This window comes from Lepidochelys kempii, chromosome 2 (assembly GCF_965140265.1).
Source record: "Lepidochelys kempii isolate rLepKem1 chromosome 2, rLepKem1.hap2, whole genome shotgun sequence".
Lineage (NCBI taxonomy): Eukaryota > Metazoa > Chordata > Testudines > Cheloniidae > Lepidochelys > Lepidochelys kempii.
Genome location: NC_133257.1, coordinates 154,069,700 through 154,096,256, shown reverse-complemented (window position 1 = coordinate 154,096,256; position 26,557 = coordinate 154,069,700). Strand labels below are relative to the sequence as shown.

Below are 26,557 nucleotides of genomic sequence, written 5' to 3'. Positions count from 1 at the left end.
TATGTTAAGGGCTGTTATAAAGAGAACAGTGATCAGTTGCTCTCCCTGTCCATTGAAGGCAAGATAAGAAGTAATGGGATTAATCTGCAGCAAGGGAGATTTAGGTTAGATAGTAAGAAAAACTTTCGAACTATAAGGGTAGTTAAGCTATGGAATAGGCTTCCAGGGGTGATCATGGAGTCCCCATCATTGGAAGCTTTTAAAAACAAGTTGGACAAATACCGTTAGGGATGGCATAGGTTTACTTGGTCCTGCCACAATGCATAGGGCTGGACTTGATGACTTCTTGACGTTGCTTCTAGCCCTACAGTTCTATGATTTGTATAAATCGGTGTACTAAAAAAAATAAAAATAAAAAGACTCCAAACTAGGGCTGTCGAGCAATTTAAAAAAAAATTGTGCTTAATTGCATGATTAAAAAAAATTAATCGTGATTAATAGCACGATTATTCACACTGTTAAAAATAATAGAATACTATTTAAATATTTTTTTGCATGTTTTGTACATTTTCAAACGTTGATTTCAATTACAACACAGAATACAAAGTGTACAGTGTTCACATCATATTTATTTTTGATTACAAATATTTGTGCTATAAAAACCAAAAGAAATAGTATTTGTCAATTTATGTCATACAAATACTGTAATACAATGTCTTTTATCATGAAAGCTGAACTTACAAATGTCGAATTATGTACAAAAAATAACTGCATTCAAAAATAAAACAATGTAAAACTTTTGAGCCTAAAAGCTCACTCATTCCTATGTCTTGTTCAGTTAGTCACTCAAAAAGTTTGTTTATATTTTCAGGAGATAATGCTGCCCACTTCTTGTTTACAGTGTCATGTGAAAGTGAGAACAGGTGTTCATGTGGCACTGTTGTAGCCAGCTTTGCAAGATATTTACATGCTAGATGTGTTACAGATTCATATGTCCGTTCATGCTTCAGCCAGCATTCCAAAAGGACATGCGTCCATGCTGATGATGGGTTCTGCTCAATAACAATCCAAAGCAGTGCAAACTGACTCATGTTCATTTTCATTATCTGAGTCAGATGCCACCAGGAGAAGGTTGATTTTCTTTTTTGGTAATTCGGATTCTTGTAGTTTCCACATTGAAGTGTTGTTCTTTTAAGACTTCTGAAAGCATGCTCCACACCTCGTCCCTCTCAGATTTTGGAAGGCACTTCAGATTCTTAAACTTTGGGTCGAGTGCTGTAGCCATCTTTAGAAATCTCACATTGGTACCTTCTTTGCATTTTGTCAAATCTGCAGTGAAAGTATTCTTAAAACAAACAACATGTGCTGGGCCATCATTGGAGACAGCTATAACATGAAATATATGGCAGAATGTGGGTAAAACAGAGCAGGAGACATACTATTCTCCTCCAGAAGTTCAGTCACAAATTTAATTAGAGCATTATTTTTTTTAACGAGCGTCATTAGCATGGAAGCATGTCCTCTGGGATGGTCGCCGAAGCATGAAGGGGCATACGAATGTTTAGCATATCTAGCACATAAATACCTTACAATGCCGGCTACAAAAGTGCCATACGAATGCCTGTTCTCACTTTCAGGTGACACTGTACAGTAAATAAGAAGCCGGCTGCGTTCTCTTCGTAAATGTAAACAAACTTGTTTGTCTTAGCGATTGGCTGAACAAGAAGTATGACTGAGTGGACTTCTAGGCTGTAAAGTTTTACATTGTTTGGTTATTGAGTGGTGGTATGTAACAAAAAAAAAATCTACTTTGTAAGTTTTACTTTCACGGTAAAGAGATTGCCTTACGGTATTGGATGAGCTGAATTGAAAAATACTATTTTCTTTTGTCATTTTTACAGTGCAAATATTTGTAATAAAATAATATAAACTGAGCACTGTACACTTTGTATTTTGTGTTGTAATTAAAATCAATATATTTGAAAATGTAGAAAAACATTAAAAATTATTTAATACATTTCAAATGGTATTCTATTAACAGTGTGATTAACACTGTGATTAATCACGATTAATTTTTTTGAGTTAATCGCATGAGTTTACTGTGATTAATAGACAGCTCTATTCCAAACCAAAAAAACTTAATTAAGACACACTTAAGTTACTTGAGTGAATTTTAAAATTGGCATGCCCTTGACCGTATTCATATAAAACTTCACAAGCATTAACGTTTGTGGGATTTTTTTTCTTTACAAATATGTTCAATGGTCTGCCTAGTCTTGAACAGCGCTTAGCATTCATAGCTATCGAAACTCTTATGTTGTTAGGGAAATTTTATTTTCTGTAATACACATCGAGTAGCTTTGTTTGTTCCGTGAAATAATTCTTATTTTATATTAGCCATTAAAAGTAGTTGTTCACATAATTAAAAAATATTTTTTTAGCTGCTGAGACGGAATTAATTTCTGGAGGATCTGATAAACAGCTCATTGTATGGGAAACACAGAATAACGAGGTAAGCAGAAATATTCGTATTGTCTTTTTGAACTATCACTTCATCAATTTTTATTTTCAAGCACAGTACCCATGAAATATTTAGTAGATTAAATTAGTTCTGTCTGCATTTCTGAACTCTTTATAATGCCTTTTCATCTCACCTAGATTACTGAAACTCTTATATGCCTCTTCCAAGTCTCTCTCTGAAATCTCGCATCAGCATAATGTTGTTATCCTCTGTCACATGATTACATTTAATCCTATTCCTAAATATCTCTGCTGCAATTCTTTTAGTGATTCATTAAAAAAAAATTCATAGACTTATCTAGATTGTTTCAAAGACTTTTATCTCTCCCTGCTTCACTCTCTAACATCATGTAGTATACTTCTTTCCCATAATCTCATCACTCTTAGTGTGAGACCTATTTTTCTATTCACCTCTACCCCGATGTAACATGATCCGATATAACACGAATTTGGATATAACGCGGTAAAGCATTTCCCCTCTCCTCCCCCTCCCTCCCCAGGCTTGTGCAAGCAAGTAACGGGGGGGGAGGAAGGGGGGAAGGGCACAGAGGAACCACTCCCCGCCGCAGCTCACCTCCACTCCGCCTCCTCCCCCCAGTGCACCGCCACTCCGCTTCTCCCCCCTCCCTCCCAGGCTCGCTGTGCCAAACAGCTGATTTGCGGCAAGCCTGGGAGAGAGGGGGGAGAAGCGGAGTGGCGGTGCGCTCGTGGAGGAGGCTGAGTGGAGCTGAGCTGGGGCGGGGGACGCAGGGCAGGGAAATGCCGGTTGGTGCTCTGCACTCACCAATTTTTCTCTGTGGGTGCTCCAGTCCCAGAGTCAGCGCCTATGGCAACAGCATGTCTGGCTCTGACATGCTGCTCTGAGTGGCGTGTTAAGGCGGCGGGGCACGGGGGTTGGATAAGGGGCAGAGGGTCTCCGGGGGGCAGTCAGGGGACAGGGAGCGGGGGGGGTTGGATGGGTCGGGAGTTCTGAGGGGTCAGTCAGGGAGTGGGAAGTAGGTGGGGGTTGGATCGGGGGCAGGACCAGGCTGTTTGGGGAGGCACAGCCTGCCCTACCTGGCCCTCAATAGCAAGTTCAATACAACGCAGTTTCACCTTGAACATGGTAGGATTTTTTTTGGCTCCCGAGGACCGCGTTGTATCGGGGTAGAGGTGTAGTTCTGTTTGTCTGGCACAGCATTCCTGTATCTCTCTTCACTCTTCTCTAGTTGGATCTAGTGAATCCACAGCTGGAATACAGCATTTATTTAATGGGACTTTTATTACCAGAGGAATAGACAAATTGTGAGGAGTGTGGAAAAGATGGTTTGAAGGCTGCAAGGGTTTAAACCTTGTTGAATACGAAGCTATACCTAACACAGTCCTGAAGTGGATTATGGAAATTCAAAAATTTGATTTCAGTCAGAATCAGTCTCCCACTTGGTTGAAAAAAGAGGATTTGAAAAAAGAAATTTGCATCCAGTATGAGGAGGGCTATGATCAAAATGTAGCATGTATTTTGCACAAGAGTACAGAGAGGCACTAAATTTACAAAAGCAATTGAAGGAAGGTTTTGAAGGAGTTTGACAGATTGCAGACTTTTCCATTCTCGGTGGAAGTCTCAGTTTAGCTAATTAACCAAAACCTGAAATGAGAACCATAGAAGGATGAAGTAATAATAATAATCCAAAAAGACAGAGATGTTATAGAACCTTTCTCTTACTTAAATAACGTGACTGATCACAAATACAAATGTAAATGGTTGAGCTCCGAACATGAAGGAGAGGCTGAAATGTGACTGATGGACCTTAAGCCAGTGTGTGTTCCTGATCTTCTAGCATTTAGAGATTTCTGTCCCAAAGTACGTGTGTCAAGGAGGTTGTCGGGGTTGTTTGCATCACAGTGGTGGAAAACAGTGGGACTAAGTTATAGAAGGTGTAATAATTGAATTCAGAACTTAGTCAATTTTCAAAAGACCTACACTATGTTTAGCCAGACCACTGTCAATCAAGCATTTTTAATATGTTTGAATTGGTTTTCATGAAACTGTGTAATAGGCTAGATTAAGATAAGGTGCCAGGTGTTTCTGTGGGTGGATAACAAATGCTAGGCCTAACTAGTTACAGGATTGCAAGCTTTTTTTTTTCGGTCCGTGGGTATCATGTGATTATGAAATGTATCAGTCATGGTATGTTTGTGTTTAATTTCATAAATTCTTTATGGCTTTTAAATTTTTTTTGGGGGGAAACAGTTTGAATTGCAGAAAATTACAGCAAGCCTGTATTAAGAAGTTGTTGGACACTAAATACGCACTCAGGGCAAGTCTACACTGCAGTGCTACATCAATGCAGCTGCACTGATGCTGTGCATCCGGTGAAGATGCACTATGCCTACGGGAGAGCACTCTCCAGTCGGCATAATTACTCCACCTCAGCGAGAAGCGGAAGCTATGTTGGTGGGAGAGTGTTTCTCACCAACACAGTGCTAGTGTGGACAGTGCGAAACTTGCGTTGCTTGGGGGTGTGTGTGTGGGAGCTTTTTCAGAACCCTTGAGTGACGTAAGTTAGATTGACTTAAGCGGTAGTGTAGATATGCCCTCAGCTATACTCATTGTTCCAAGTCTCCTTCAGTAATGTACTCCACATTCTTATAAGCCTTTTGGAAAAGAAACTTCCTTGATAAGTTCTGCAGTTATCATTAAATAGCTTTTTCTAATGATCTCGTTATGACAAGGGCTCTGTGTCTGTCACAGAGGTCGCAGAAGTCACAGATTCCATGACTTTCAGTGACCACTGTGACTTCTCAGGGGCCAGTGTAGGTGACACCCCCCCCCGATTTAGTCACAGGTATTTTTAGAAAAAGTCATGGACAGGTCATGGCCCATGAATTTTTGTTTATTGCCCGTGACCTGTCCATGGCTTTTACTAAAAATACCTGTGACTAAATTGTTGCCTTAATTATGACATCTGTAAGCTGTAAAATTTCCTTTTAAGAAATACATAAACATATACTGTAATCAAGTTACCTCTGTCATTTTTTTCAAGGCTGAATGTACTTACCTCGGCAAGCTAGCCCATATAAGTTGTTAGTTTTCATATTTAACTGTTACGGTGCTCTTCTAAACATTTCCAAGAATTTAAATGTCTACATGCCTGAAAGTTTCATGTTTTCTGTTAAATGTTTTATCTTTATTCTTTGTTTAATCTTATGTAACTTTCTGTCATGTTCAGCTTGTGAAATGCATTCATCTTGAAGGCCATACAGAAGCTGTTTGTGCTGTGGATGCTGTCTACCAGACAGATGAGTCAAAAACAGAGTTAAATCTTCTAATAGCTTCTGCCGCTTCTGACTCTACTGTCAGAATCTGGTCCAAACGAGGTTCAGAAGGTAACTTTCCTTACTGTTAATACTGTAGACACGACGGGATGGCTGAAAGACCAGCTGTAAAAATGGATGAATGTATACATGTTCAAGTGCCTCTATTACACTAAAGTCTCTGAATAATCTCTGCTAAAGACTGGGTGTCAGCTGGATTCTGTTTCTTCAGAACAGTCATTCAGTCAGACCTCTACAAATTCATTGAAAGCCAGGGGATTGCACTGTTGTAACTGAAGATCTTATTTGCTCTGCAGAACTATTGGCATTGATGTAAAATAGAATCCACCCTGGGTCTAGGCTGAATTTGCAAGGATGGCAGTTAGAAAAAACACCTTTCTCATATCCTGCAGTGTGAAGTGTTTGGCATCCACTTTTCCTTGTTGTATGAAGGCACACTAATAATTTTGGCAGCATGCAGGGGCTAGGACTGCACCTTTTTTGCGGTTCTCCAGTGTTCTTTGCCTTTGAGTCCATGCAGGGGGCAGACCAAGGATCTCTGCTTGTGGCAGGGCTTTGGGGATTCTTTTCAAGCCTCAAAAGAAAAATGAGGTAAAAGCAATTTTCCTGACTTGAAACAAAACAAGCAACCCCCCATTCCCCACTCAAACAAACAGAGATTCCTGGGCTCCTTTTAACCAGGGATTCTAGGAGTCATCTCTTCATGAACTGCTTCTTACCAACGGGGGATATCTTGCACCTAGGCAATGCCTGAGGGGAGCAAGAAGCACCTTTCTGCTTCTCCATACTGCAGCTGGGGCCACATGGACCAGAAGGCCTCAGGTGCAGGATCTCCTTGGACACAGCAGAGAATGACCAGGAGGCACAGGGAAAGCTAGGTGTTTGTTCTGTCCTCCCAAGCCTTCAGAAGGAGGAAGGTAGCATTCTGGGCCAGCTCGAAGACAAGGTCTGCATTGAGCTGCTTGATTGGTTGGCTGCTCTCTCCTCTGCATTGGGAATGATGGGTTGCTTACCTTAGGAAGAGTAGCCTGATTTTACAGACAGCGTAGCAGACTAGTGTAGCTAAATGTCTGAGATTTTGGTTTTCCATATTAGAGATCTATCTTCTATTCCCAGCTTATGTAGCCTTTCAGTGACACCTTGCTTAATAATAATGATTGTGAAGGGTACAGAATTGTTAGCGGCAATCGGTAGAAGAGTGAGTCTAGAACTTGTAATTTCCTGATTCCCAGTTGTGGGTTTTTGTTTTGTAATGTAGAGCCTAGAGGTCCCAATCGGAGATCAGGGCCCCATTGTAATAAGCATTGTGTGCACACAGAACAAAAAGTCAATCTCTGCCCTAAGAACTTAGTCTTAATAGACAAGCTAATCAAATAATAATAGATAACATACAAGCAAAATGTTGAGGTACAAAACTTGATGGTTATTTGGTGGTGGTTTCTAGTTTTCTCAAACTAGTCACCTTCTCCATGCCCCATGTACATCCACCCCAGGCAACCTGCACCACTATTTCTCATCCAAAGAGATCTCCCTTTAACCTGACCACCTCAGAGAAATAACTTCTTCCCTAGACTAAATGAGCAGGGAACTGCCTAAGCAGAACTCCCCACCCCAGAAAACAACCCCCCCATCTTCCTGCGCAAACATTCTAAATTCTCTACATGTCTTTCCCCGCATTGCCACACTCTAGCAGCAGCAGGGCTGAGCATCTGTTCCTAATCCTGCCCCTGATATATGGGGGAGCTCTTCCCTTAGTGTTGCCTTTAGTTTAGGGTGCTGAGCCATTTGGACCACTGCTGGGTCTGTAGGGTGGTGGTGGGGAACTGTGGCTCATCTCTCTCGTCCTCCTGCCTCTGCAGCTGCTCTGGTAGAAGATGGGCTAAATTTCTGCCCCAGTGCAGTGAATGCATGCTGCAGTGATGGGGCCCATCCAGAGAGGGATTTAGAACATGCATTGCTGTTGTTGTGCTGCTAAAATTAAACTGTACAATATAAGATGCTGTGGGAAATAACTTTTAATAGCTTATAATTCAGATCTCAATGGATTTTACTGGGGCCAGCAAAAGGCACCTCCCTGATTCCATGGAGGTCCCCTGCCAAAGATCAAATGTTTCCTGCAACCAATGGAGGTAACAGCTTCAAAGTGGGGTGCATGATTTTTTTTGTAATGGAAAGTGTTAACCAACCAAAACATAAGTGTGCTGCCGTCTCCCCCTACAACATTAATTTGGTAGAGTGAGTTCAGCATTCTTTACTCTCAATTTTCAGCTAACTGCCTTCAGACCCTAGAATTTGGAAATGGATTTGTTATGGATGTCAGCTTATCCTTCTTACCTGGCAGTGATGGTAAGTACAGCCACATATCCTGAACGCTTAGTCCTGGAGAAATGACGGATTTTTTAAAACAGTGGTTGATGTGCCTTGAAAAACAGTGTTTTCATTTAGCTAATTTCGGATACACATAATATATGAATAATCATATCTAAATTAAAAAGAAACCACCCTGAGCTTCACGTCTGAATAGATTTAATTTGGACGTTAGTAGTAAGAACAAAGTTGCTTAGTTGTAGTGCTTCCAAAACAGTCTTGATAGAGCATGTATTATATGTCAATTTAGTTGCAATCTGAGGCAGAAGTCAGTTATAGATTCATAAAGTTAGGTCAAGATATAAGCACCCCAGCAATGGTAGGATGGAGTTAAGCTCCTTTGGAAGGGAGGAACAGTACCTGTAGCACCCTGAAGCAATTGTATAAATTTCATAATTTTTTTTTTAAAGACCAAAATGACCATTTAAATCATTTAACCTCCTGCCTAACACAGGCCATAGAACATCACCCAATACTTTGTGTCATGTTCTATTATTATTATTAACTATTATCTGATATTTGTGTTATAGTAGCTTCTAGGAGTCCCATTGTGCTAGGCACTGTATACAGAGTCTGAGACAATCTTGGCCTCAAAGTTTACAATCTAAGTAGACAAGACAGAAAAAGATTGTGTGGCAGAGATATAACACAAACAGTGAACAGTGTGATTGTCTGCAAATATCATGTGAGTTCATGATTATTTTGGGGGGTGGGTTTTGTTGTGATTAGAATAGCTAAACAAACATAGGAAGGGATAAGGGATGTTGCAGGAAGTGGGGTAAGGCAATCAGAAAGGAAGATGAGGCGGGCAAGGGGATAGCGTAAGGGAGAAGTGGGACAAGAGCAGAGCTATATGAGTGTGGGGTGCAGTAAGATGAAGAGGGTGGGAGGGAGGGAATTGAATTAAACTGCCAAATTAATGTAAAAGAGAGAGTGTCCAGAGTAAAAATTGTGGGAAGCAGGTGTAGGAAGTAGCGCTGACAACATCCTTCGTGTCTGATGGTCCCTGCTGCAGCTGCTTGACTCTGCCTCTGCTGGCTGAGTCTCTTGGTGGGTCCTTTATGAGTTTGTCTATCCCAAGATCTTGTGAATGGGAGGAGGCTGGATGGAGCTTAGTGTTTGTGGAGTAGGTTTTTCCCCGTGCATAGTTGTATGCCCAGTGATATTGGGGGCGGAATATGTTATGAGCAAGACATGGGTGGTCTGGCCTAGCAAGTAGAACCAGGAATCAGGCTTAATGGTTGGAGACAGGAGTCAAGCCAAGGGTCAGAACTGAAGTCAGGAGACAAGACAGAGTCAGGAGTCACACAAGCCAGGGATCAGAGCCAGAGTTGGGAGTCAGGAGTTGGAGCAACCTGAGATGCATTTTCTATTGCTACGTCTGGCAGGGATCCGTTTTGTTGCACAGATGCTTCCTGGAACTCCTCCTGGGCTGAAATACAGCGCATGGTCTAGCCATGAGGGAAACTGTCAGCCTGGCCTTCCGAGGTGGTACTTCCTGTGGTATTTATCTCCACAGGATTTGTGTGGTAATGCATGACACCCTACTATAGCTGCCAGGTAACAGCATGGAGGCATTAGCCATCCCGCAGACCTGGGTTCCAGTCCTATCCCTGCAGAACCTCACATCGCACCCCCTTTTGGGGTGCACATATGGCATTGCTGGACCAAGGTGTTTTTATGAAAGGTGAGGTGCATGGAGGTCAGGTGGTTCCCAGGACCATTTTTGAGGGCCATAGTCTTTCCAGTCAATGAGATACCATAGTTTGCTCCAATTTGTCTTGCAGTCAAGCACTTCATGGACTACATACTCTCTGTAGTCCGGGACATGTACTGGTGAGGGAGGAGGTTAGGTTTAGGGAGAATGGATCTCCATGTAGGGTTTCAGGAGCGACACGTGGAAGACAGGGTGTAACTCGAGGGATCTAGACAGGCAAAGTTTGAAGGTAACTGTGTTGATTTGTTAACTGATTTGGTATGGCCTGAGGAACTGGTGATGGAGTTTGTAGGATGGCCTGTCTGCGCAGAGTTGTTCTGTGGAAAGCTGCACCTCTTGGCATACTGAAAAAGTTGGCTACTGACAGTCCGATATCACTGTGGGCTTTCTTTGCTTCCTCAAAGTAGCCTCTTACCACTTCTTGGACCTGGTGAATCTGTTGAATCCAGTCAGTGACTGTTGGGTTTGGGGAAGCTGTAGGTAATGGTGGGTGGATCCAAGGGTGAAAACATGTTGTATATCCAAATTCCGCATAGGACAGTAGTGTGGACCTGTAGCTCTGGTGATAATTGACAAAGCATTGTGGGTAGTGTACTAATGTTTGGTTTACCCTCTCTGATTGGCTATCTGTCTATGGGTGGTACACTAAAGAGATGTAAGTGTGGGCTCCAAGTAGCTGGAGGGCCTTGTGCTGGGAATGTGATATGAACTGTGGGACTCGATCTGAAATAACCTAGTCCAAGAGCCCCTGGAGGTAGACGATATATTTCGCTAGGAGCTGAGCTGTTTCTTTGGAGAAAGGTAGGTGAATGTAGAGGATGAAATGTGTCATCTTGGTAAATTGGTCCACAACAGTTGTGATTACCGTGTGGCCACTGGACTCAGGGAGTTGCACAATAAAATCCAGGGTGATGACTACCCAGGGCCTGGGCAGGAGAATGCTCAAGAGTTTGTACCCTGGTATGTTGATACTTGCATACAAGTCACAGGACTTGACTTAAGCCTGTATCACAGCTTGTGTTCGGCATTACCAGAAGAAACAGGAGGGTTAGTGATAAGTTATAAGGTAACTGAAATACCCTGCTAGGGGAGTGTTGGTGTCCCAAATGTGTCACCTCTGTTGTGGGAAGCTCTAGAGGGATGTGTGTCCAGTCACATATATTATCCCACCCCACGTGTCATGATGTCCCTTGTCCTTAGCTCTTTGGGAAAGATCACTTTCCTTGAAGCCGAATGGATTAGGCTTAGATCTTGGTGAATGGCAGCATTCAGTAAATTATGAGGCTTGAGAATGGAAGGCAGCTTCTGGCTAGGTATTTCTGGGGCTACATAATAATTCCCCCTTTTGGAATAGTTCATTGACCTTACCATTTTTGGCCCCTGGGCGGTAGGTGATGGTGAAGTTGAAGTGGGAGAAGAATACAAGTCATCTGAGTTGCCTCTGGTTCAGTACTCTGGTTTTGTGTAGATATTCAAGGTTTATGAGGTCCGTATAGACCTGTACTAGATGTTGCATTCCTTGGGGGTAGTGATGCCACTCCTCAAAAGTGGCTTAGATTGCCAGGAGTTCCTTGTCCAAGATCTCATAATTTTGCTCATTGGTGGTGAGTTTCCAGAACAAGTAGGTATACAGATGTAATGACTCTTTGAGATTATATGTGTGACAGAGCACTGCCCTGATTGTCATGTTGGATGCATCAGCTTCCATGATAAAGGCTTGTGTGGGGTCTGGGTGTACCAGGACAGGAGCAATGGTGAAGATGAGTTTGTTATTTGAATGCTTGCTGGGGTTTTGGAGGACCAAATAAATCTGGTATTTTTATAAATGAGGGTGGTCACAGGTGCTAATTGCTCTGAAAAGTCTGTGATGAAACACCAATAGTGAAGCCTAAGAAGCAGGTTTACTGAGGCCTTGGCCAATTGCAAATGGTCTCCACCTTTTTTTGATCCTTCCTGATACCTTCTGGGGATAGAATAAACCGTAGGAACTCCATGGAGGGTTGATCGAAAACGCATTTTTCCAATTTTGCATAAGACTGTGTTGACTTTTCTTTTAGGTCGGCTCTAACGTGGTGAGTGTGCTTCTTGGGATTTCCTGAGGAGATGAGTATCTCATTGAGATAGATATTTCTAAGACACCTTGGACCAATATGTTGTCTTTAACAAAATACTGGGAGGTTGCAGGGCATTCTTCAGTTCAAACGGCATCGCTAAATGCTCAAAGTCACTGTAGTGGGTACAGAATGCAGTTTTCCATTCATCCCCTGCCCAAATACATACTAGTTTAGTAAATAGCCGAGCAGATCTAATGCAGTCTAACTGTTCAAGTATTAAAGGTAAGGAATATTGGTTCCTGATCTCCACTTGGTTCAAGGACCATTAGTCCACGGGATCAGAGTCCCAGTAGGAGATCGGCTCATAAGCCCTTGACCAGGTTTCCTTGGAGGTATATGCACAGGATAGCCAATTCAGGCTTGAATAGTGCATGGATTTGACTATACGGAGCCTTCACCCCAGGCTGCAGATTTGTGGGGCAGTTGTAGTTCCGGCGTGGAGGCAGGTGTCCATGTTCTCAAACGTCCATGCTGGGTTGGTCTGCCCAGGTCTGAAGACTTGTTGCTAGCCATCTGCAGGCAGACACATTGGCAGAATTCAGAGGGGAAGCTGATTTTTTTTATTGTTATTCCCATGATAGGGTGTGAGGATTGTGGAGAGCCAACAACATTATATCAAGAATCAGTGGGGAAGATATCTTGCCAAATGCAGCCTCTCTCTGTGTCCTTCGATGATGGCTTCCAAAGATGTGGTCTCTTTCACCACTGGGCCTGAGGACAGGAGGAACACTTCTTTGTATTAATGAGGTGAAGGGTGCAGTTTGCCTATATCGGTGTTCGTAGGGCTCGAGCTATAATGTCATCTTTAAAGTAATTGGCAGCACCTGAATTATAAGGGCCCACTGTGGGGATATCTGTCAAATCTTGCCCAGAATGCATAGTTGTAATCATACCTTGAAGGTGTGGAGAGGACCTGTGTGGCTGAGGGCATATCTCAGTCAGGACTTGGGGGGTTGTCCTGGCGTATAATGTCTTGGTCATGCGTAGGCTGGCCCCTGACTGCCTCAGTTACTTTCAACTGCAGTAGCAGATGGACCGGGAAGCTCACTGGTTCCTCTAACCTGGATTTGTCAGCACATTGCATTCCCAAAGGTGATGCTGCCTTAGTTTTGATAGATTTCAATTAGTTCTTTTAAATAATGTTCTTGATTCGGTTCCTTGTTTGGTCCAAGTTGTTTCTTGACTTTAGCAAAGCTTTTGACACGGTCTCCCACAGTATTCTTGTCAGCAAGTTAAGGAAGTATGGGCTGGATGAATGCACTATAAGGTGGGTAGAAAGCTGGCTAGATTGTCGGGCTCAAAGGGTAGTGATCAATGGCTCCATGTCTAGTTGGCAGCCGGTATCAAGTGGAGTGCCCCAAGGGTCGGTCCTGGGGCCGGTTTTGTTCAATATCTTCATAAATAATCTGGAGGATGGTGTGGATTGCACTCTCAGCAAATTTGCGGCTGATACTAAACTGGGAGGAGTGGTAGATACGCTGGAGGGGTGGGATAGGATACAGAAGGACCTAGACAAATTGGAGGATTGGGCCAAAAGAAATCTGATGAGGTTCAATAAGGATAAGTGCAGGGTCCTGCACTTAGGATGGAAGAATCCAATGCACCGCTACAGACTAGGGACCGAATGGCTAGGCAGCAGTTCTGCGGAAAAGGACCTAGGGGTGACAGTGGACGAGAAGCTGGATATGAGTCAGCAGCGTGCCCTTGTTGCCAAGAAGGCCAATGGCATTTTGGGGTGTATAAGTAGGGGCATAGCGAGCAGATCGAGGGACGTGATCGTTCCCCTCTCTTCGACATTGGTGAGGCCTCATCTGGAGTACTGTGTCCAGTTTTGGGCCCCACACTACAAGAAGGATGTGGATAAATTGGAGAGAGTCCAGCGAAGGGCAACAAAAATGATTAGGGGTCTAGAACACATGAGTTATGAGGAGAGGTTGAGGGAGCTGGGATTGTTTAGCCTGCAGAAGAGAAGAATGAGGGGGGATTTGATAGCTGCTTTCAACTACGTGAAAGGGGGTTCCAAAGAGGATGGCTCTAGACTGTTCTCAGTGGTAGCAGATGACAGAATGAGGAGTAATGGTCTCAAGTTGCAGTGGGGGAGGTTTAGATTGGATATTAGGAAAAACTTTTTCACTAAGAGGGTGGTGAAACACTGGAATGCGTTACCTAGGGAGGTGGTAGAATCTCCTTCCTTAGAGGTTTTTAAGGTCAGGCTTGACAAAGCCCTGGCTGGGATGATTTAACTGGGAATTGGTCCTGCTTCGAGCAGGGGGTTGGACTAGATGACCTTCAGGGGTCCCTTCCAACCCTGATATTCTATGATTCTATGATTGATTCTATGATTCCTTTCTTCTTATATGTTGGAACCAAAGGCAAAGAAACTGCAGTTTAAGAGTTGTGCCTCTTACCCTGCTAATTTTCTTGCTTCTACTGGAGATATGTATTGTTTTGGTTTGTTTGAGGAAGGTCATTTACCTTGTTGCTTTATATACAGCCCTGTTACTCTGAGGGCCAGAAAGGAGCATCAGAATCTACAAATGCAGGGAGACTGGCCTTAGTTCCAACTCCTAAGGAGACTAAAAAGGCTAGCCAACTTCCAGCTTACTCATCCCCTTCCTTAATTAGAGCCAAACTGAAGGTGTTGTTCATTATGAATCCGACCAAGCATAAACTTTTGGCCTCACAGGCATATGCCTCTACTGAAAGAGCAAATTTCAGGGATCCAGTACTTCAGATTTTGCACACTCAAGTGCAAAAGCATCCCTATTAAGAGTCTGTGCTTAAAAGTCAGAGCAACAGCAAAAGGGGTATTAAGGGCCAGTGTCATCCTTCCCTGAATTGGTTCCAGGCTTGAGAACTCATCAGAAGCCTGATAAGACACCTGATGCTTTCTTAGAGCCATTGGTTCCTATTGGATCCATGATTACAGTGGTGGCTTAGGTTCCTGGTAAACACTTGGAACACTGTCATTTAGTTACCCTCATGCAACACCAGATAAGTTATCTTTGGTGATTTAGGGTAAAGGAAAGAAGTATAATGTGGTGGGTCTGGTTCCTCTTCCTTCTTCCCCTCCTCCAGGAAAGAAAAAGAAAAATGTAAGTCTAAACTATTTTCTTACCTACGCAGTCCTCTCTGGAGATATGAGAACCTCCCCATAGAACCCGCTACTCGTTCGCTTTGGAAATGTGTCACACAGTTTTGAGCTTTTTGCTTAACCAGGTTGTTCTTGTTGCCTTGGAAACTGCCTTAGATTGACACTGATCTGGAATCAGGCTACTACTGGCTTGATACCTTTCCTTGCCATTGCCCTCCCAGAAAATGGACCAGGGAACCTCTCATAACTGGCCATTCTCCTATAGTTTTTCACAAAGAAAGTGATCTTTCATATACTCCCAAATTTTCTCCCCAAAATGATAATGGAATTCCATCTTAACCAGTCCATAAACTTGCCAGTATTTTTTTCCGAGGCCACACTGTCACTCAGGTGAAGTGAACTACACACACTGGATGCTAGGAGAGCATTAGCCTTTTGTTTGAATAGGACTAAGTAACACAGGAAATCATCTGGACTGTTTGTTCCTTATGGGGAAAAGAGGAAAGGGTAGGTACTCACATTCCCACACCTAAGTGGTTTAGACTGTGTATTGAAAAGTTTTATAACACACACCTCTGTTCCTCTTCCAGAAGGGCTTACTTGACTAGGGCCAAAGTTGCTTCTGCGGTTTATCTTTGACGTAATCCAATATTAGAAATTTGTAGAGTTGCTACTTGGAGCTCAACTCATACTTTCACAAAACATTATTCCTTAGATCTGGCATTTAGGTTGGTATGCAGAATTTGGTAATCTGTATTTCAGTCAATTTAACGGCATCTCCTCGTCCCACCTTCCGAAAAGAAGAGTGCTTCCTCAGCGTTCACAGAGTGAGCTGGAATTCCTGTTTAACAAGTTAGAAATTAATAGTTTTCAGTTTAGACAGTGTCGTTCTAGTAGTACAGGGGCCTGGAGAAAAACCTGACCTACCCCAGCGTCCCCTATACAGGGTTGCGTAGCATACCCAAGACCCCAAACTCTAAGATCTGCCTAGCCTGCCTTCCTGGTCATCAACCTCCACAACACACATCTCTGTCTGCCTACTGAGTATAATATCTGACGGTCCTTTTCTTGGCAAACTTGTCAAGCCTGTGACTTCAGACTTAGAAGATTCCTGATGGACTTCATCTGAGTGGGGAAGGAAATAGACGTCTAGGATGGAGGCTGGCACAACTGATTAAGAGAGCTTTAAACTAGGAATTTGAGGGAGATGGTTGGGAGATGTCCAGGTAATCTCCACACCAGATTTTAGCATTGAGAGGGAAGAAAACAAAGTAAGAAAGGATACAGCCGTAGGTAGGAGAATGGTATCCACACTGCCCTTCCTCCTTATGTCCAATCTACTAGGTCATACTGGTGGTAGAATGTCCGTGCCTAATTGGGTAAAGAATGTGAGCGAGGCCAAGCAGCAAAAATTAGGATGTTTGTACACCAATGCGAGAAGCCTAGGGAACAAAATGGAGGAACTAGAGCTACTGGTGCAGGAAGTGAAACCAGATATTCTAGGGATAACAGAAGCATGGTGGAATAGTCGTCATGACTGGGCTACGGGTATTGAAGGGTATGTGCTGTTTAGGAAAGACAGAAATAAAGGTAAAGGTGGTGGAGTAGCATTGTATATCAATGATGAGGTAGACTGTAAAGAAATAGGAAATGATGGAATGGATAAGACAGAGTCCGTCTGGGCAAAAATCACATTGGGGAAGAAAACTGTCCCCTGTGATAGTGCTTGGGGTGTGCTATAGACCGCCAGGATCTAATTTGGATATGGATAGAGCCCTCTTTAATGTTTTTAATGAAGTAAATACTAATGGAAACTGCGTGATCATGGGAGACTTTAACTTCCCAGATATAGACTGGAGGACAAGTGCTAGTAATAATAATAGGGCTCAGATTTTCCTAGATGCGATAGCTGATGAATTCCTTTATCAAGTAGTTGCTGAACCAACAAGAGGGGATATCATTTTAGATTTGGTTTTGGTGAGTAGCGAGGACCTCATAGAAGAAATGGTTGTAGGGGACAACCTTGGTTCAAATGATCGTGAACTAATTCAGTTCAAGCTGAATGGAAGGATAAACAAAAATAAATCTGCAACTAGGGTTTTTGATTTCAAAAGGGCTGACTTTCAAAAATTAAGGAAATTAGTCAGGGAAGTGGATTGGACTGAAGAATTTGTGGATCTAAAAGCAGAGCAGGCCTGGGATTACTTCAAGTCAAAGCGGCAGAAGCGATCGGAAGCCTGCATCCCAAGATATGGGAAAAAATTCATAGACAGGAGTTGTATACCAAGCTGGATGAGCAAGCATTTCAGAGAGGTGATTAAGAAAAAGCAGAAAGCATACAGGGAGTGGAAGATGGGAGGGATCAGCAAGGAAGGCTACCTTAGTGAGGTCAGAACATGTAGGGATAAAGTGAGAGGCTAAAAGTCAAGTAAAGTTGGACCTTGCAAAGGGAATTAAAACCAATAGTAAAAGGTTCTATAGCCATATAAATAAAAAGAAAACAAAGAAAGAAGAAGTGGGACCGCTAAACAGTGAGGATGGAGTAGAGGTTAAGGATAATCTAGGCATGGCCCAATATCTAAACAAATACTTTGCCTCAGTCTTTAATGAGGCTAATGAGGATCTTAGGGATAATGGTAGCATGACAAATGGGAATGAGGATATGGAGGTAGATATTACCAGTTCCGAGGTAAAAGCGAAATTCGAACAGCTTAATGGGGACTGAATCAGGGGCCCCAGATAATCTTCATCCAAGAATATTAAAGGAATTGGCACATGAAATTGCAAGCCCATTAGCAAGAATTTTTAATGAATCTGTAAACTCAGGGGTTGTACCGTATGACTAGAATATTGCTAACATAGTTCCTATTTTTAAGAAAGAGAAAAAAGGTGATCCGGGTAACTGGAGGCCTGTTAGTTTGACATCTGTAGTATGCAAGGTCTTGGAAAAAATTTTGAAGGAGAAAGTAGTTAAGGACATTGAGGTCAATGGTAAATGGGACAAAATACAACATGGTTTTACAAAAGGTAGATCGTGCCAAACCAACCTGATCTCCTTCTTTGAGAAAGTAACAGATTTTTTAGACAAAGGAAACGCAGTGGATCTAATTTACCTAGATTTTACTAAGGTGTTTGATACCGTGCCACATGGGGAATTATTAGTTAAATTGGAAAAGATGGGGATCAATATGAAAATTGAAAGGTGGATAAGGAATTGGTTAAAGGGGAGACTACAGCGGGTCATACTGAAAGGCGAACTGTCAGGCTGGAGGGAGGTTACCAGTGGAGTTCGGTTTTGGGACCAATCTTATTTAATCTTTTTATATCTGACCTTGGCACGAAAAGTGGGAGTGTGCTAATAAAGTTTGCGGATGACATGAAGCTGGGAGGTATTGCCAATTCAGAGAAGGACCGGGATATCATACAGGAAGATCTGGATGACCTTGTAAACTGGAGTAATAGTAATAGGATGAAATTTAATAGTGAGAAGTGTAAGGTCATGTATTTAGAGATTAATAACAAGAATTTTAGTTATCAGCTGGGGACGCATCAATTGGAAGTAACGGAGGAGGAGAAGGACCTTGGAGTACTGGTTGACCACAGGATGACTATGAGCCACCAATGTGATATTGCTGTGAAAAAAGCTAATGCGGTCTTGGGATGCATCAGGCGAGGTATTTCCAGTAGAGATAAGGAGGTGTTAGTACCGTTATACAAGGCACTAGTGAGACCTCATCTGGAATTCTGTGTTCAGTTCTGGTCTCTCATGTTTAAGAAGGATGAATTCAGACTGGAACAGGTACAGATAAGGGCTACTAGGATGATCCGAGGAATGAAAACCTGTCTTCTGAAAGGAGACTTAAGGACCTTGGCTTGTTTAGCCTAACCAAAAGAAAGCTGAGGGGAGATATGATTGCTCTCTATAAATATATCAGAGGGATAAATACCAGGGAGGGAGAGGAATTATTTAAGCTCAGCACCAATGTGGACACAAGAACAAATGGTTATAAACTGGCTATCAGGAAGTTTAGACTTGAAATTAGGCGAAAGTTTCTAACCATCAGAGGAGTGAAGTTCTGGAGCAGTCTTCCAAGAGAAGCAGTGGGGTCAAAAGACCTATCTGGCTTCAGGGTTAAGCTTGATAAGTTTATGAAGGAGATGGTATGATGGGATAACATGATTTTGGCAATTAATTGATCTTTAACTATTCATGGTAAATAGGCCCAATGGCCTGTGATGGGATGTTAGATGGGGTGGAATCTGAGTTACTACAGAGAATTCTTTCCTGGGTATCTGGCTGGTGAATCTTGACCACGTGCTCAGGGTTCAGCTGATTGCCATATTTGGGGTCGGGAAGGAATTTTCCTCCAGGGCAGATTGGAAGAGGCTCTGGGGCTTTTTCACCTTGCTCTGTAGAATGGGGCACGAGTCACTTTCTGGAGGCTTCTCTGCACCTTGAAGTCTTTAAACCATGATTTGAGAACGTCAATAGCTCAGACATAGGTGAAAGGTTTATCGCAGGAGTGGGTGGGTGAGATTCTGTGGCCTGCATTGTGCAGATGATCATAATTGTCCCTTCTGACCTTAATGTCTATGAGACTGCAGTCCAATCCTCACCCATCAGACCTCCCTGTGCATTGCACAGATGCACCTGGTCTCAGGCTCAGGGACTGCTCAGCAGACTCTTCCAAATACAGCAGACATTAGGTGGCAGGAGCAAACGTTCACAAAAAATGTGAAAAATCTCCCACCAAGTCTTCAAGTACTGGACTTCCTCTTTGACACCCTCAAAGTTGGCTGAGACTCCACTCCCTGGTCCATGTGGGTCAGGAGCTCACAAAAGGCATGGTTCTGGTTTCTTGACACTGAGAACCACAAATGTCACAAAGCCATCCACAGCCAAATGGATGGCACCGTTCTTGATACTGGTGAGGGAAAGAAGACAGTGGACATTTCCTACACAGACTGTACCTATGCTCAAAGAAAAGGAATGATCAGTACTGAAAACAGCTAATCTGTGCAGGCCAAGAATCAGTAATACTATCAGATCTGGTCTAACCAAGGATGTCCCTGCAACTTTGGTTAGCCACTGTCTGGTACCATTGACTAGCCAAGGAATAATGAGACCACCGATGCCAATAGCACTGCCCACTGACAGAAGCCTCATTCTCCTTCAGTGAGTCCAGAATCAAGGAGAGGGTTTCACCAGCCTTATCAAGGTGGAAGATCAGCCCTGATAGCATCTCCAGGATCTCATGGGCAACTTCCCACTCTCACAGGTAGGGCTACCTGACTTGGGATTGATGGTATCCTCCTCCAGGGGGATCACCCCAGGGACCCAAATAAGGCCAGTGCAAGGGCTCATGGGATCTGTGTGAGACATCCCAAATATGCGAGGTCTCATTGGGAGTCAGGACAGGCTTCTTTACCTGGGGGAGAACCTCAATCTGCCCAGGAACACGCTGAGGAAGAGGAGCAATCCAAACAGCCAGAACCACCCAATTCTGTAGGATTATCATTGTTCTCACCAGATGAGGCCGTCACTCCTGCCTTGCCATTACCACATGATGACTTTATGACCTCTTGAGAATCGCATGCACGCTCTAGATTCCCCTGGAGGAAATACAGGGCACTCTTATAAGGTGCTTGATATCCTCCAGAGTGCTGCTTCCAGTAATGTGGCACTGCCTATTAATGAGGCCACTTTAGAACTGGCTGAGACTGTCTAGCACAGTGGTTCTCAAAGCTGGTCTGCCACTTGTGCAGGGAAAGCCCCTGGCACGTCGGACTGGTTTGTTTACCTGCTGCGTCCGCAGGTTCAGCCGATCGCAGCTTCCACTGGCTGTGGTTCACAGCTCCAGGCCAATGGGGGCTGCGGGAAGAGCGGCCAGCACGTCTGGTCTGGCGCACCAGGGGCTTTCCCTGAACAAGTGGCGGACCGGCTTTGAGAACCACTGGTCTAACATACTCCAGGTACTTGCACCCCCACTCTGAAAAGAATGGAGAATAAATATTCTGTACCATGGAAAGGGACAGAATACTTATTTTCACATCTTGCTCCATACTCTTTTTAGTGGTGCAGGCTGTCATTGAAAGGAACAAGTAACTACCAACCCAGATCTAAACCCACAGACAAGGCTAAATGTCTAGACCTTTTTGAGAGGAAGAACTTCACTTTGGCAAGTATAACAGTTCCGGATAGTGAAGTATCAACCTTTATTATCAAATTATTAGTTTATTAATTACAGTAAGTTCTCTGAATTCACTAAGAAACTGACTTGAGGATAAACTTCAGCTCTAAGCAATTGTTGATAAAGGTAAATTTGCCTGCCAGATTGGCCCCAGGCTTTGTGGGTGCAACAGATACAGCCTCCAGCTCGATGGCAATATCCATAGTTATGAGATGAGTTTCATGGTTCTAATCCTCTAGATTCTCAAAGAAGTCCAATTCACTGTGAGGATCTGCCTTTTGAGGGCGATGATCTATTTAGCGAGAGAACAAATGAATCGTTAAATACGCATCAGATTCCAAGGCCATTTAGTCTGACCTCTTATATCACACAGGTCTTGCCCATAACAGAACTTCCTCAAAATAATTTCTAGAGTATATCTTTTAGAAGAACATCCAATCTTGATTTAAAAATGATCAGTGATGGAGAATTCACCTTGGTAAATTGTTCCAAAATGGTTAATTACTCCATTAAAAATGTGTACCTTATTTCTGGTCTGAACTTGTCTAGCTTCAGCTTCCAGCCATTGGATTGTGGTATGCCTTTCTCTGCTAGATTGAAGAGCCCATTATTAAATGTTTGTTCCCCATGTAGGTACTTCTAGACTATAATGAAGTCACCCCTTAACCTTTTCTTTGTTAAGCTAAATAGGTTGAGCTACTTGAGTTTATAAGGCATGTTTTCTAACCCTTTGATTATTCTTGTGGCTCTTCTTTGAACTCTCTCCAATTTTTCAATATTCTTTTTGAATTGTGGACATCAGAACTGGACACAGTGTTCCATTGGTGGTAGCACCAGTGCCAAATGCAGAGATAAATAACTTCTCTACTCCTACTCTAGATTCCCTTGTTTATGCATTCCAGGATTGCATTGGCTCTTTTGGCCAGGTGTCACACTGGTATCTCATGTTTAGCTGATTATCCACAGTGACCTTCAAATTTTCGAGAGTCACTGCTTCCCAGTATAGAGTCCCCCAACTTATAAGTATGACCCTGCCTTCTTTGTTACTAAATGTATACATTTACTTTTAGCCATAGTAAAATGCATATTATTTGCTTGTGCCTAGTTTGCCAAGTGATCCAGATCTCTCTGTATCAGTGACCTGTCCTCTTCATTATTTACCACTCCACCAATTTGTCGTCTCATCTGCAAACTTTATCAGTGACCATTTTATATTTTCATTCAGGACATCGATAAGCGTTAATTAGTATAAGGCCAAGAACTGATGATTCCTGTTGGTCCATGCTGGAGAAGCACCCACTCAGTGACCATTCCCCATTAACAATTAAGTTTTGAGACCTATCAGTTAGACAGTTTTTAATCCATAATTATGTGTGTCTGCACCATGTTAAGTTTATATTCTAATTTAGTCAAGTGGTACCAAGTCAAACACCCTACCGAAGTCTATTACGTCAACACTATTACCTTCATCAACCAAACAAACTTGTAATCTCATAAAAAAAAATAGTAAGTTAGTTTGATAGGATCTATTTTCCGTAAACCCATGTTCATTTTCACTAATTACATTACTTTCATTTAATTCTTTATTAATAGAGTCCTGTGTCAGCTGCTCCATTTTCTTGCCCTTTTTCAAAACTGGCACAACATTTAGCTTTCGGTGCTCCAGGACTTACTGAAAATAAACATTAATGGTCCAGCAAGCTCCTCAGGCAGTTATCTGGACCTGCTGATTTAAAATTTGTCTGACTCTGGTAGCTTCTGTTTAACATCCTCTAGAGATACTAGTGGAATGAAAAGAGTGTAATCACCATATGATGAGACTATACTGTCTGTTTTCCCCCCAATGTTGTTATTGCTCCTCCACAGAGTTCTGACTTTGCTTACTTTGTGGGAAAACCGGATAACAGTGTGTGTGTGTGAAGGGTTACGTTTGTCCCGTTCCCACTCACAAAAAGTTTGATCAGCCACCTCCTTACTAAGATGGGTAGGCTGCCTGGATAAACACGTACTTGGACCCAACAAGAATCCCAATTGCACATAAATGTCTTGTAACTGTGGGCAGTGCAGAAAGTCTGCAAACAATTCCTACTGTTTATCAGACCCTGGACTTTCAAGTCATGTCAGACAACATGACAGCACTTTATTATATCACTGAATTGGGAGGAGCAAGGTCCACCCTTCTTGGTACAGAAGCTGTTAGTATCTGGAACTGGTGCCTCTACCGTCAAGTCACCAGCTTGGCAGTGCTCTTTCCGAGAGTGGCTGACGTCTCAGCAGACATTTCTCTAGAGACCATGAGTGGGAGCTACATAACTCAGTGGTACAGAGCATATTCAAATAGTGGGATTCCAATGGTGAGATCTCTTTGCATCCCCCAAAAAACAATAAATGCCCGGTCTACTGCTCCAGAGTGTTTCTGGGACGCATTATTTATAGTGGTTGAAGCTGTTGATGTACACGTTCCTATACCATCCCTCTCTTACCTCAAGTCTTGAGGAAAACAAGATAAAGTCAGTAATCCTACTTGCTCCTCAGTGGCTGAGGCAGTTGTGGTTCACCAGCATTTTCCAGATCCCCACTATTCTGGACTGCCTTCTCTCTGAAAAGGTCAGGATTGCCTATCAGCTCCTTGCAAGTGCATGTGGAGGCTATTAACGCCTTTCACCCTCCAGTGGACAGCCATTTGTTCTTTGCGCATCTTGCTACAGCATGGTTTCTCAAGGCACTTGTCAGAACCTTTTTTCTGGTACTGAAACCTACCCTGATATGGAATCTCAATCTAGTCCTGTCAGCATTAATGAAAGCTCCATTTGAACCTTTATTCTCATGTTCCTTTGTTCATCTGTCTATGAAGGTTGCCTTTCTGGTTGCAAGAACCTCAGCCAGAAAGGCAGCTAAGCTGGAGGCCCTTTATGGCACACCTGCCCTACAAGGTTTTTCATAAGGACAGGGTTTCCTTGAGAGGTTACATCCTAAATTAATCTCTTGAATGATGATGGAATTCCATGTGAAGCAGGTCATTCGTTGACCTGTCTTCTTCTTTTTTTTTTTTTTTTATCTGAAGTGCCATGCCACCAGAGAGGATGGGAAGCTACACACTTCTTGGATGTCCATCAAGCCGTGGCATTTACCTGCAGAGGACAAAACCCTTCTGGAAATCCCCTAAACTATTTGTCTCCTTTGTTTCCCTTCAGCAGTATCCTGTCAGAGACTTTCCTAATGGATTTTGCCCTGCATCCTGCTTTAGTAGGAGTTGATAGCAACCCCCCTCTTGCAAGGTATAAGGGCCCACTTGACTAGAATCCAGACTACTAGCTTTGCTTTGAGATGTCCCTCTCCTAGAAATCTATAAAGCAGCAATTTGGGGCTCTGTGCCCACGTTTACTAGGCATTATGCCCTGATACAAGCTTCTGTAGCAAATATATCTTTCAGTGGAACAGCCTCCAATCTGTGGCACAGCATAGTTCCTTGTACCCTCCTTCTCGATGAATATTGCTTCTGAATCACCTTGAGTGGAATACTTATGGAGTGTGAAATATGGTTGTCTTGTGGAGTAACTGGAATTCTTTGAGCTGTGTGGTTCCTATCTGTATTCCACTACCTGCCCTGCTTCCCTTTTGTTGCAGGTCCTTCCAAAGGCTGTGATAGAGCAGGCCATGAATGCTCACATAATTGGCGTCGGGGTACCGGAGGGGGTGCGGGCTCTGGTTGGGGGTGAGGGCCCTCAGGTGGGGCTAGGGATGAGGAGTTTGGGGTATGGGAGGGTGATCTTGGCTGGGACCAAGGGGTTTGGAGGGTGGGAGGGGGATCAGGGCTGGGGCATGGGTGTGGGAAGAGGTGCAGGTTCCGGCTGCGGGTGCGGGCTCGGGGCTGGGGCTGGGGATGAGAGGTTTGGGGTGTAGGAGTGTGCTCAGGGCTGGGATTGAGGGGTTTGGCGAGCAAGAGGGGGATCAGGACTGGAGCAGGGGTTTGGAGCATGGGGAGAGGCTCAGGGGTACAGGCTCTGAGCAGTGCTGACCTCAAGTGGCTCCTGGAAGCAGTGGTATGTCCCTTCTCCGGCTCCTACCTGGAGGCGTGACCAGGTAGCTCTGCACGCTGCCCCATTGGCAGGCACCACCCCTGTAGCTCTCACTGGAGCACTTAGGAGCCACGGGGCCGTGCTGCGGCTTCCGGGAGCCGCGTGGTGTGGCCCCCGACCCAGCGTCCCGGCTGGAGCACCAGAGCAGGGCTGAGCCGAGCCGCGTGGTGCGGCCCCCGACGCAGCGCCCCGGCTGGAGCGGGGCCGAGCCGCGTGGTGCGGCCCCCGACGCAGCGCCCCGGCTGGAGCGGGGCCGAGCCGCGTGGTGCGGCCCCCGACACAGCGCCCCGGCTGGAGCGGGGCCGAGCCGCGTGGTGCGGCCCCCGACGCAGCGCCCCGGCTGGAGCGGGGCCGAGCCGCGTGGTGCGGCCCCCGACGCAGCGCCCCGGCCATAACTTTTGGACTGGCTTAAAATGGCTCGTAGGCCGGATCCAGCCTGCGGGCTGTAGTTTGCCCTCCCCGGCATAGTCCAAGAGACACCGGTAGCAGAAATCTTCCTGTCTAAGGTTCAAGGAGCACATGTGCACCTTGAGTGGAATACACTTAGGAACCGCGCATCTTGAAGAGCTCCAGTTACTAGACAAGGTAAATGACCATATTACAGTAATGGGGACCATATAAAGTATCTGAGCACCTCCCAGTATTTAATAGAAGTAGTGAGTGTGTTAGTATGAATGCAGGTGTTTCTGAAATACTAGGAAAATAATCCAGAGAGAGAGGCCCTCCCAAAATTGCCTTGAATGTTCAGTGGGGAAGAGATTCTTTGATAAGATAATTAAAATGTCAGCCATTTTGCATTGTGAGAAGAAGCTGCCAGCAGATATTCTTTCCTCAGGTGAATAAGGTATAAACTACTTTCTGTCCATGCATGTAAGGGACTGCATCAGGGCATGGCTAGGCATACGCTGTATAACTGTTGCATGAAGACCGCAATCCAACAGTGCCTAGTATAGCACAGAACATGTATGAATAAGTCCCTACCAAATTCATGGTTCACTTTGGTTAATTTCACGGCCACAGGGTCTTAAAATTGGTCAATTTAATGATTTCAGATGTTTACATCTTAAATTTCACGGTGTTGTAACCATGGGAGTCGTGATCCAAAAGGGTATTGTGGGGCAGGGGTAGTCCTAAAGCTGTTGTATGGGGGTTGCAGGATTGTCATGCTCACTTCTGCAGCGTTTCCTGCAGCTAGAGGAGGCTCCCGGAGGTAGAATCAT

At 43.8% G+C, this 26,557-nt stretch overlaps 1 protein-coding gene across 4 annotated transcripts in view; it reads left to right on the top strand.

The window, feature by feature from the left end:
* Window positions 1-26,557, top strand: part of ELP2 (elongator acetyltransferase complex subunit 2) — a 121,539-nt gene that overhangs the window by 7,288 nt on the left and 87,694 nt on the right. For 2 of the 4 annotated variants that reach the window (XM_073332469.1, XM_073332467.1), the window contains exons 3-5: window positions 2,382-2,452; window positions 5,670-5,826; window positions 8,044-8,121. In XM_073332469.1, the coding sequence (XP_073188570.1) occupies window positions 2,382-2,452; window positions 5,670-5,826; window positions 8,044-8,121 (306 nt within the window). Of the gene's footprint in view, window positions 1-2,381; window positions 2,453-5,669; window positions 5,827-7,810; window positions 7,905-8,043; window positions 8,122-26,557 lie in introns of those variants that run through there. The other 2 variants (XM_073332468.1, XM_073332470.1) reach the window with 2 other exon arrangements.